This window comes from Myotis davidii, unplaced genomic scaffold (assembly GCF_000327345.1).
Source record: "Myotis davidii unplaced genomic scaffold, ASM32734v1 scaffold164, whole genome shotgun sequence".
Lineage (NCBI taxonomy): Eukaryota > Metazoa > Chordata > Mammalia > Chiroptera > Vespertilionidae > Myotis > Myotis davidii.
The window spans coordinates 714830-727133 of record NW_006296417.1 but is presented as its reverse complement, the minus strand read 5'-3'; the positions used below and the strand labels follow the sequence as shown (position 1 = coordinate 727133).

General features: G+C 49.6%; 1 protein-coding gene across 1 annotated transcript in view; it reads left to right on the top strand.

The window, feature by feature from the left end:
- TJP1 (tight junction protein 1) overlaps window positions 1-12304 on the top strand; it is a 112182-nt gene that overhangs the window by 63069 nt on the left and 36809 nt on the right. Inside the window, 12 exon segments of the mRNA XM_015569104.1 lie at window positions 368-485; window positions 1626-1729; window positions 2318-2486; window positions 3032-3179; window positions 4990-5129; window positions 5996-6101; window positions 6914-7064; window positions 8816-8924; window positions 9610-9829; window positions 10106-10290; window positions 10391-10486; window positions 11958-12040. Of these exon segments, the coding sequence (XP_015424590.1) occupies window positions 368-485; window positions 1626-1729; window positions 2318-2486; window positions 3032-3179; window positions 4990-5129; window positions 5996-6101; window positions 6914-7064; window positions 8816-8924; window positions 9610-9829; window positions 10106-10290; window positions 10391-10486; window positions 11958-12040 (1629 nt within the window).

Here is a 12304-nt window from a genome sequence, read left to right as displayed (position 1 = left end):
GTTCTTTGCTCTTGTTGCCTTGTTCTCTCCGTTCTGTGTCCTGCTGCTGCTGTAGTCAACTCCTGGTAGGACAGGCTTCCGACAGTACCTGTTTTCTCTTCTTTTTTTTCCCCTTTTTAAATAGATTTTTATTGATTTTAGAGAGGAAGGGAGCGGGAGAGAGAGAAACAATGACGAGAGAATCATTGATCAGCTGCCTCCTGCACACCCTTGGAGTAAATGAGTAAATTAGTGTAAGGAATATTTTGGGAGTCATCTCTGTTCTGGTCATTTGTTACTTTTAAATCTTGCATATGGACAGTTTTTCCCATATTTCTCGGTGACATGACCGTTTCTAAACCACATAGTGATGGCCTCGGTCCCCTAGAACAGCGGCCGCCAACAGGTCGTCCGTGAGGTCCGAGAGGTTGGCGAGCGCTGCCTAGAAAGTCATTTCCCTTTCCCCCCGAGTCTGTGCCTGCTTGTGGGCACTCTGTGTGTTTGCCGTAAGTTAAACTGTAACTGATGGAACTTTCGGAAGTTCGAGTAGCAGTTCTGTTAACTTATCTCCTATTAAAACGTTTTCTATTTCCCACCTTGGTTCTCCTTCTCTTTTTTTAAATGTAGTGAGACTAAGAGCCCTTTTCTCCTTTCTAGTAGCACTAGCAGCAACCCTTTTCCTGTTGGCGCTATGTTGTAGTTGTTCTAGTTAAAAAAGAAATGTACAGCTTTGCAGGCCTCTGGACTCTGCTGGTAGTTTCCTCAACTCTGACCAGCTCCTTGCCCATGGATGCAGTGGCTGTTGCCTCATTCCTGGCTCCTTGGTTGGTTGTGGAAAGGACGGGAGTGGTGGGTCTGTCTCTAGCCCATACCCACCTGGCTAGCTGTCAGCCTTCATCTGACTAATACCCAGGAGTGTGTGCTAATGAATGCCCTGGGGTATGGCTCTCAGGGCCACGGGCACTAGGATCAGATAGGAAGACTTTTGCTCTAGAAACTTGGGAAAACAAAAGCAGAACATGCGTGGTAAGGCAGGCCATCCCTGGAATTGTCCCTTCCCAGAGTTCTCCGCCTCACGCACTCTGCTTCTTGGAATTGTGTTCTCTCGAGCTTAGGAAGCCAGTGTGCCATGCCTCATGGCCAGAGAGAACGGGTCTTCTCCGCGGGGCGTGGTCTCCTTCAGGAACATGGGAGTAGGTGTGCGTGCCGGTCTTGTGTTGGCACCACGCTCTTGCCCTCTGCTTGCACACGGAGTGCAGGTTCCCCGAGGACGAAAGGAATTGCTGTCTTACAGAGGGGCCAAGAATAAGCTCCTGGTACTGGTTCTGTTTTAAAATTTTAAAAAGTACATATGTTTTTATTGATTTCAGAGGGGAAGGGAGAGGGAGAGAGAGAGAAACATCAAGGATGAGAGAGAATCATTGATCGGCCACCTCCTGCACGCCCCCTACTGGGACAACCAGGGCGTGTGCCCTGACTGGGAATCAAGCTGTTACCTCCTGGTTCTTGGTCGATGCTCAACCACTGTGCCACACCAGCCGGGCTATTTGAAAACTCTTTATGCAGTGATTGGTAGTCTTACACTTTTAAACGTTGTTTAAGTGTTTAGGATCTTACACTAAAGACATTTAAATATGTTATTGCAGAATACGGTCTCCGACTGGCCAGCCATATATTTGTGAAGGAGATTTCACAAGATAGCTTGGCAGCGAGAGATGGCAATATTCAAGAAGGCGACGTTGTCCTGAAGGTACAGTCTTACCCTACGCTTTAGCGAACGGAAACAGAAAGCCGGTTCTGGTGCGACCACATGGCTTCTGCCCACGTTGGAAGCAGTTTTCCCAGAAGAATTGGAATTCGGGGTTTGGGGGGCGGGCTGCTTCGCCACGTCCTTTTCACACGTCCGCACCGATGCCCTTCTTCAGGCAGAGAGGCACCCTGAGAGATCTCTCCGCTGTGCGTGTGTATCTCTCACCGGCAGAGCCACGGTGTAGGAAGCTAGTGGTGTAGCTTTTTGTACCACCAGTGAGTGGTGTTGACAGCTGCTCTGGATGTTACTGAGATGTTTGTTCTGTGTATTTGCTGTGTCAGTAATAGAAAGAGACAGGCTCTGGGGAGGGGCCAGGGGATGCTAGTTTGGGTTTTCTGTCCGAGTAACAGTATAAAGATTTATTATTCCGGGAAGGAGGGGGCTTGATCATTCAGCAAAGGGTGAAGCATGTTTTGGGGTGTCCAGCGAGCCGGGGAGCAGCGTAGCCACTCCTGCTCACAGTGGACGTGCGTTACTGTTCGTATCTGTGTCATTCGCTTTCCACCTATGACTGCTTTTCTGTTGCAGATAAATGGCACCGTGACGGAAAACATGTCCCTGACGGATGCCAAGACGCTGATAGAAAGGTCGAAGGGCAAGCTGAAGATGGTGGTGCAGAGAGACGAGCGGGCCACGCTGCTGAACGTGCCCGACCTCTCGGACAGCATCCACTCTGCCAATGCCTCGGAGAGGGACGGTGAGGGCGGTCCTTGTCCCCTTACGTGACCCGTCCCTTAACGTGCTAGGGAGACTCGGCGTGTTTGACCGAGATAGTTTCCTACAAGCCAGCCGCCTTCAGAATCTAAGAATTACAAATGTATATGCATGGGTCATTTTATTTTTCCCAGTTTTACAGAGAGGTAATTAACATGCATCAGTGTACAAGCTTAAGGTCTAAGCTGATGATTTGATTTGCATGTATGCTGAAATGATGGCCACGGCGATGGTGGGGTTGGCTGCTCTTGTTTTTAAGAGTCCACATGTAAGTGAGGCCATGCAGTATTTGTCCTTGTCTGACTTACCACTTAGCATGATGCCTTCCAGGCCCATCCATGCTGTCACTGTATATATGTTTTCCTGTGGACAGCACGCCACTGCTGATCAGTGGCTGCTGAAGTGACTGCTTAAATCAACCATTTTACATGAAATTAGATTTAGTGCTTATCTCCGTTTTCATTGGAGTACCTTATATTTCACTGAACTCATTTCCTGGGAAACTAAATGGCCCCTTTTATTTAACAGACATTTCAGAAATTCATTCGCTGGCATCAGATCATTCTGGTCGGTCACATGACAGGGCTCCCCGCCACAGCCGGTCGCGATCTCCTGACCAGCGGTCAGAGCCTTCTGACCATTCCAGACATTCGCCACAGGACCCCAGCAACGGCAGGTAATCTCACTCTTTTTAAAATATATATATGTTTTTATTGATTTCAGAGAGGAAGGAGGGGAGAGAGAGAGAGAAACTTCAATGATGAGAGAGAATCATGGATCGGCTGCCTCCTGCATGCCCCCTACTGGGGATCAAGTTTGCAACCCGGGGCTGTGCCCTGACCTGGAATTGAACTGTGACCTGGTTCATAACTCAACACTGAGCCATACCGGCTGGGCAGTAATCACACTCTTGTCCAAAATAGAATAGTTATGTGTGCTAGGTCCGTGTTTCTAGCATTACTTACAACTAAATCTAGAAGATAGGTTTTCTTTTGACTATTCAAGATTATGTCTGTTTTTCTTAATCAGTTTAAGTATTTCTTATCTAGAAAAACAGATTCAATGATGAGAGAGAATCATGGATTAGCTGTCTCCTGCTTGCCCCGTACTGGGGCTTGAGCCTGCAACCCGGGTCTGTGCCCTGACCTGGCATTGAACTGTGACCTGGTTCATAACTCAACACTCAACACTGAGCCATACCAGCTGGGCAGTAATCACACTCTTGTCCAAAATAGAATAGTTATGTGTGCTAGGTCTGTGTTTCTAGCATTACTTACAACTAAATCTAGAAGATAGGTTTTCTTTTGACTATTCAAGATTATGTCTGTTTTTCTTAATCAGTTTAAGTATTTCTTATCTAGAAAAACAGAGGTCAAACTTCTCCTTAAAGGGCCAAATAGTAAAATATTTTAGGCATGCGAACCATATCCCTTGTCACTATTCAGCTCTGTCTTTGTATTACAGAAGGAACCGTAGACAATATGTAAATGAATAGGCCTGGCTGGGTTCCAGTAAAACTTTATTGATAAAGACAGTTGGCCCACAGCTGCAATTTGCTGAGGCCTGCAAGCTTATATAATTCACTGTTCAGGGAAGTTAACCAGAGTAGGAGTCTTTTACTAGACTGATTAGCCTGTTGTATAGAACACGCGTTCCAAAGTGCAACCTGTGGACCAGAGCCAGCCTGCTGCCTAGTTTTGCAAATAAAGTTTTATTACAACCCATTCTGCAATGACATAATTAAGAGCTTGCAACAGAGGCTGCATGACCCACAGCAGGAAAAGTTAGCCAATCCCTGGTTTAGAATGTTACAATAGTTTTGTTTTTAAGCTAAAAACAATCTATGGGTAGAGAGAATGATTACACTGATTTTCTTCCGACCTTGCTTGTTGCTCAGTTTGTGTTTTATTCAGTCTTGTTTCAGAGCTCACACTGGGCCAAGACTTGTGCCTGTGTGAAAACGGTTTTAATGTGAAGTCTACAATACGTTAAACAGCACAGCTCTAGGTCTGCATGTATTATTGAATAATGCCTCCATCTCTCGGTAGATAACAGAAATGCACTAAAGAGAGCATTGATTTTTCAAATATTAAGAAAAATGTAATGAAATTATATGAGTCCCATCTGAAATGTTACTGAAATCAGATTATTATGCAATTGTATAATAATAATTGTATTGCATAATAATCGTACTACAATCATAGTAATTATAGTATTTTCATTGGCTGCCTCCTGCACACCCCCCTACTGGGGATGGAGCCCGCAACCTGGGCACGTGCCCTGACTGGGAATCGAACCATGACCTCCTGGTTTATAGGTTGGCGCTCAACCACTGAGCCACGCCGGCCGGGCAACTGCTAGCTTTTTATAACCGTTTGAGAGCTGTTAGAGGAAGCCCCTTGTCATCGTTTTTTAAAGTTTTTCTCTTACAAGAGACGTTCCCAGCCTTCTTCTCTCTCGTGACTTGTCATTTGATCCCTGTGTAGTCACCGGAGCAGAGAGGAGGAGAGAGCGTCCAAACCCGGGACCGTCTCGCCTCCCATGAAGCACGCGGACGATCGTGCCCCGAAGGCAGTGGAAGAGGGCCCCGTGGAGAGAAACGAGAAGGCGGCAGCCACTCTCCCAGGTGAGCCTCAGGCACCGAGGCCAGAGGACGTGCCCTCTGGCCGCAGGTCTGCCAGGTTAGGGGAGACTTCGGAGTGCTGCTAGTGTTATTGTTGTTGTTACTGTTATTATTACAGCTACTGCTTCCTGCGTTGAATTTTCTGTAACTTCCAGCATTTTCTTTATGGCGGAGGGTTGGCATGGATCAGGAGGCGTGCATGGATGTTTTTCTAGATCGGAGTTACTCACGGTTAACAGCTACTCACAGTGAGGACGGTGGTTCTGCAGCTGCTCCCTGAAGAGAAACATTAGCTTGGCTGAAGAAAAACATGTTAGGTTATCTGCTTAATGAAAGGGTTTTCATAAACACTTGTTAAGTGTGCCCTGTAGAGCTGTGTGTGAGATCAGACGTAAGAATCCGAAGGTTTCGAGATCTGCTTGCTTGAAAGGCCTGGAGGTTTCGGTTCTAATGCCTCTTAGGTCCTTTTCTCAAGTCTTTGGGCTCTGCTTGCTTGTGGTGGCTTGTGGGTAATGGGAAAATAAATCTCCCGCAGGGAGGACAGACAGCTGCTTGGGTGGCCATAGCAGAAGTGTCGGCTCTCCTATATTCTCAGTCTCCTGGGGCTCTTCCTATGGGTTTCTCGGGCCTCCCAGCTGGTCCTGTGCAAGGCACGGGCGATGGTGCCACACCATGCCTGTTACCAAGACGTTAGGGTTTATGACTAACCACACTCTTCACTCTTCACATGTAATACGTGCACCTTACCAGGTTCTCCGAACTCACATGTTTTGCAGACCTTCTTGTTTGATTATTTCACTGTTTTGTTACATTATTATTTTATTTTTTAATAAGTGATTTCTGCACCATTTAAATGTTCTCTCTTTTAGAACCGAAGCCTGTGTATGCTCAAGTTGGACAACCAGATGTGGATTTACCTGTCAGCCCGTCCGATGGTGTCCTGCCCAATTCCACGCATGAAGACGGGATCCTTCGGTAACGCGGCTTTAACTTGGGCTGTCCTCTCTAGCCATTACTAAGCGTCATTGAACGTGAGAGTTCCGTTTCCAACCATATGGCATATATTTAAAAACACTGCATCCCATTAATGCTGTGATTGGGTTTTAAAAATTATATGACAGAATCAGAGATTAGAGAACAGCAAAGGTACTTTCTGGATGTTTACTTTTTTCTCATTGTCTTCTACCTAGTTTTTAGGCCATGAATTAAAAAATTGTTTTCTATTTAGACACCAGATTTTTGACAAACTTTCTAATGCCCTAGCGTTTTTTTGATTTTTTTAAATCAGTGTTTCTCCATTTCAGCATTATTGACCTTTAGGCCAAATCTCTGTTTCTTAGTGGCTTGTGTAGTATCATCCTTGGCCGCTAGCTGACAGTACACATCCCTCCCCCTCTCCCCCGGGCTGTGCCAACCAGAAATGGTTCCAGACGCTTCTTAGGAGCAAACACAGCCCTGGTTGAGAGCCTGCTCTGGATTAGTTAGCATCTCTAAGTTGTTATATTCTACACCTTTTATCACTTCATATTCTTCAGTTGATGGGCTTGAGACGTACATGCTGTAACCAGGTTCCACGCCATCTGGGTTGTGGGATAGTCCTGCTGCCTCTGTGGTGACGTGACGTGGCACTGTGAGCCTGACCCTCGCTGTCCTCCAGCAGTGCTGTGGGCGACACTTCAGACACGATGGTCCTTTATTTCACTCTGAACATGATTTTCATGGTAGCAGTTTGCTGTAACTCCTCAAGCCTCTCTTCGCCGTTTCAAACGAGATATTTGTTCCCACAGGCCCAGCATGAAATTGGTGAAATTCAGAAAAGGAGATAGCGTGGGTTTGCGGCTGGCTGGTGGCAATGATGTCGGGATATTTGTCGCTGGCGTTCTAGAAGATAGCCCTGCAGCCAAAGAAGGCTTGGAAGAGGGCGATCAAATTCTCAGGGTACGTCAGCGCACTCACGCATGTGGGGTTGAAGCACGTAGAGCTCTAGGAAGAGGCGTCCAACATGGCAGACCCACCATACGACACAGAGAATAACCTACGCCACAGTCTCTTGAGCCAAGTAAACATTCAGACCAAGAATCCATGAGGTCCCGGCTGTGCCGGGCCGGTCACTTCCGGGGCCTGCGTTTGCTCTGGTTGAGGGCTGGGCTGTGTGTTGCTACACAGTGGGTGCTTTGGTCTCATTTTAATCCTTGGTTCATAGAACCTACAAGACAAAGGAAGTCCTGGATCCATGAAATAGGGACCTTTTTAGTTCAGCTACACGTCCGACAGCAAGGCTCTGCCGTGAGCCACACTCACAGTGGCCAGCACCGGGCGCTGCTCTCCGTGGGCGTGGGCGTGGCCGCAGTCCCCCAGCCCCTGGACCTTCAGCGCGGGGAGGTGGGGTTTCCTCCAGGCAGACATGGAGCTGCCCTGGCTCTGACCTCACCCACAGGAGCCAGGGCAGCCCTGTTGGTGCAGCCTGCTTTTCCCTAGCGGTGTGGCCAGTGACATGGGAACATCTTTACCTGTCTCTCCTCTTTTTAAAATGTCCGCACTACCACTACATGCGCCATTGTAACCAGCAGATCACACCTCCCGGGTGTGAGTTTCTGCACGGGCTCTACTTCCCACCCTCCAGCTGTCAGTGCCCCTCAGTCCGGCGTCTCCCTGCCTGTAGGCTCCCACCTCCCTTGTCCTGACTTTGTCTCTGACCCACAGTCCCATGGGCCATGTTCTTCTCTTCCCCCTCCTGCTCTCCAACCCTCCTGTCGCATTTCTCTCCTTCGGCTGTTGAACTTGAGTCCCTTCCTAGCTTCTCTTTCGGTCCGTGCTGTCATGGGGTTGAGCAGCCTGGCTTCCTCCGTAACCACCGCGCCTCTGACGTTCGTAGCCATCCGAGGCCTCGTGTCTTCAGCCTGCGCGTCCCTGACTTCCTCGCTGTGCGCTGAGCTCTTGCTGTCCGTCCGGAACACCTTCCTGGGGCTCCGCACACGGCCGTTCTGTCCCCCTCTGATCTTGGGTGCTCTTTTCCTGCCTTCCTTAATGACTCTTCTAGACTTAGGGAATTCATCCACTTAACACTATTTCTTAGTGATGTGTTCTGTTTCGGATTGTCCAAGTTGTGCACGCTACTGTTTTTTTGTCACCCAGCGCACAGTCACCTGGACTGACACCTGGACGAGGCCCTCCTGGTCCTTAGGACCAGCTGATACAGGTCACTGTTGCCTGGCAGCCGCTGAGCCCTCAGCCGTCCTGCCGACGTTCCCAGCGATGCCGCAGCACATCCGCTGTTTCTTTCCCATCTCGTTTCCTTCTGATTCCTTTAGCAGAGTCTAGTAAAGCAGGGCTCTTTGCACACTTACAGAACTTACAACTTAAAGTTTTAAAGGCAGAGATTTTCCAGTAATAATAGATACTTGGAATTAGAAGTTGTCTTTGGCCTACATTGGTTAGGTTTTGCACTGAATGGTCTTCAAAGTCAGGATGCATGGTGACTGCTCTTTAAATGAACTTACACCTTCACTTGCTTTACTTGGTTTTTGCTTGCTTTAAATTATAGTATATTCTTTCTCCAGAGTACATGTTTCCATCTGACGGATGTGATCTTTTTAAGTTGGGTAAACAGAATGTTTGCTTCCTGTGTAGATAAGCATTTTGTGACCCTTAAGTACGGCCTGAGTGACCTGTGAACGGCATTTTGACAGGTCAACAACGTCGACTTCACCAACATCATCCGCGAGGAAGCCGTGCTCTTCCTGCTGGACCTGCCGCGGGGGGAGGAGGTGACGATCCTGGCGCAGCAGAAGAAGGATGGTGAGCGGCGGGACGGGGCGCGGGCTGTGGGAGCTGGGGACTGAGATAGGAGTGTATTTCCGTTTCAGTAAGGCGCTCAGAGTCGGGTAAATGAACGTGTTCATCTCACGCACCGTGATAGGACCAACCCGCCTTAGCGTGTTCTCGCTTAAGTAGGATGCCGACCAACCCAGGGCAAGGCTCGGGAAAATCCCATTTGTGTATTAGCCGGCAGAACCACGCAGAAGCACACAATTTTGTGGCGACGTTGTCTAGGCAGTGCTCTGGTGTCTGTTCGTGTTCACGCCCCAGAATGCCTGGTGTTCTCCAGTTGAACAGGTGTCCTGTCCGTGTAGAACGGGGCTCCCAGCCTCGGCCCACGACATGTGGGCTGAGGCCTTCTTTGTGGTGGGCTGTTCTGTGCCTCGTAGGACATTAGGGAGCATCCCTGGCCTCCACCCACCAGTGCCAGTAGCACCCACACCCCCTCCCAGCACCTCGCCTGCAAAGTGGAGGTGCTGGGCGTTCCCGCCTCGTGAGGTAATGGTGGTGTACATGTGGCCAAGTGCCCAGCACGGTCAGGGTCAGTGTTGACACTGTTACGTTTGGTAATATTATCAGTGGCCTCTCCGCGCTGTGAATTCTCACCAGCTTCATTTCTTATCCCACTAGCTGTTGACGATGTTTTTGTCTTGATTCTTTTTAGTTTATCGCCGCATCGTAGAATCAGACGTAGGAGATTCTTTCTATATCAGAACCCACTTTGAATACGAGAAGGAATCTCCGTATGGACTTAGTTTCAACAAAGGCGAGGTGTTCCGGGTCGTGGACACCCTGTACAACGGGAAACTGGGCTCCTGGCTCGCTATCCGCATTGGCAAGAACCACAAGGAGGTGGAACGAGGCATCATCCCCAACAAGAACAGGTAGGACTGTTCGGCTGCTTCTCAGAACCCAGTAAGTAACGATGACAGAGTTCAGTCCCCCGGGGAATGCTGGGAATGTGAAGATTCATCTTCATTGTCGTCATTGTGTCTGTAATTGACCCAGTTGCACAAACCCCCTTTTTTTTTAGTTCATCCAGTAAGATGTAAGCTACATGTGAGATTCTATCCAGGATTTGACATTTTACTCCTTGGGAGTCTTTTTCCATTTTGTGGTTTTAAAACACCTTTATTTTATTGGTGTCTCCTCTGGCGCAGGGCTGAGCAGTTAGCCAGTGTGCAGTACACGCTTCCTAAGACAGCGGGAGGGGACCGCGCTGACTTCTGGAGGTTCCGGGGCCTTCGCAGCTCCAAGAGGAATCTCCGCAAGAGCAGGGAGGACTTGTCGGCCCAGCCGGTGCAGACCAAGTTCCCAGCCTACGAGAGAGTGGTCCTCCGGGAAGGTACGTTCTCCTCCGCACGCTGGCCTGTACCCTGTAGTGTCCGCGTGCTCAGGGCAGACAAGGTATAAACTGTGCTGCTCTTCCCTGGATTTCTCCCCAGCCGGGTTCCTGAGGCCGGTCACCATCTTCGGACCAATAGCGGACGTGGCCCGAGAGAAGCTGGCGCGAGAGGAGCCGGACATTTACCAGATTGCAAGTAGGTCGCCTCCGTACAGGCTGGGGTGAGGCCGAGGTGTTCATTCACTCAGGGCCCCTCTCAGGGCTGGGCTGGTCCCTTCACCCAAGGGAAGTGACAGTTTGCTTTTGTTTTTTCACAATATATTTTTATTGATTTCAGAGAGGAAGGGAGAGGGAGAGGGAGACAGAAACATCAGTGATGAGAGAGAATCACTGATCAGCTGTCCCCTGCAAGCCCCACTGGGGACCGAGCCTGCAACCTGGGCAGGTGCCCTGACTGGGAATCGAACCCTGACCTCCTGGTTCAGAGGTTGACGCTCAGCCACTGAGCCACACCAGCAGGGCTAAATTAAGAGACTTGCCATATTTGACAATTTCTCTTGGGCAAGTGACAATCCTCATTTTCGCTCAAGTTCCATTTCCTGGTTCTCTGAAAAGTTGGTGTGTGGAGTATGAGCTTTGATGCTCTGAACATACTGGATCCCAGTATTGCAGAGTACTGAGGTTGGGGCCCCATTCACCTCGCCCTGAGGCCAGGCCTCACTGGCCTCTCCTAATCCCAGCCTCGTGGGGAAGCACTGGTCTAACCCAGCGGCTCCCGTTCAGGGCAGATCCTCCCCATTGGCTGTCCGGAGCCATTTTCGTTGTCATGATGGGAGCGAGGGAGGCGGGGGCTGCTCCTGGCATGGGGTGGATGGAGGTCACAAAACAAGCACCCTACCAATTTTCCTAACGAAACATTTAAATCTACTCAGATGTCATTCTGATAAATGATGTTGGGGTGCAGTCACTGCTTCTTTTTTTATTTTTATTGATTTCAGAGAGGAAGGGAGAGGGAGAGGGAGACAGAAACATCAGTGATGAGAGAGAATCACTGATCAGCTGTCCCCTGCAAGCCCCACTGGGGACCGAGCCTGCAATCTGGGCAGGTGCCCTGACTGGGAATCGAACCCTGACCTCCTGGTTCAGAGGTTGACGCTCAGCCACTGAGCCACACCAGCCAGGCTAAATTGAGAGACTTGCCATATTTGACAGTTTCTCTTGGGCAAGTGACAGTCCTCATTTTCGCTCAAGTCCCATTTCCTGATTCTCTTTGAAATGTTGGTGTGTGGAGTATGAGCTTTGACGCTCTGAACATACTGGATCCCGGTATTGCAGAGTACTGAGGTTGGGGCCCCATTCACCTCGCCCCGAGGCCAGGCCTCACTTGCCTCTCCTCATCCCAGCCTCGTGGGGAAGCACTGGTCTAACCCAGCGGCTCCCGTTCAGGGCAGATCCTCCCCATTGGCTGTCCGGAGCCATTTTCGTTGTCATGATGGGAGCGAGGGAGGCGGGGGCTGCTCCTGGCATGGGGTGGATGGAGGCCGTGGCACAGCGCACCCAGCTACGGGTTCCCGCGCCCAGCATGTCACAGTGCTGGTGGCTGAGGAGTTAGTTCTCATCTCACCGCGGCAATTTGGTGTTTTGTCTTGTCCCGACTCCATGAACAGAAAGCGAACCTCGAGATGCGGGGACGGACCAGCGCAGCTCCGGCATCATCCGCCTCCACACGATCAAGCAGATCATAGACCAGGTGAGCTCAGCAGCGATTGTGTCGCTCTCAGCTGCGAGGGTTGTGGCTCTGAGTGGGATGTGGTGTTTGGTTCATTTGAGAGTAAAAAGGTGTTCTCTACGATTATTACCGGTGTACCGTGCTGAAAGGCGTGGGAATAGAGTTACATGCATCTAGAGATGGTTTAGAGTGCCACAAAAGCATGTTCAAACACATTCATAGACCGTTTACACTGCACTAGCACAGCTCTCGCTGCACTGTGACACTTGGGGTAGGGAGGAGATT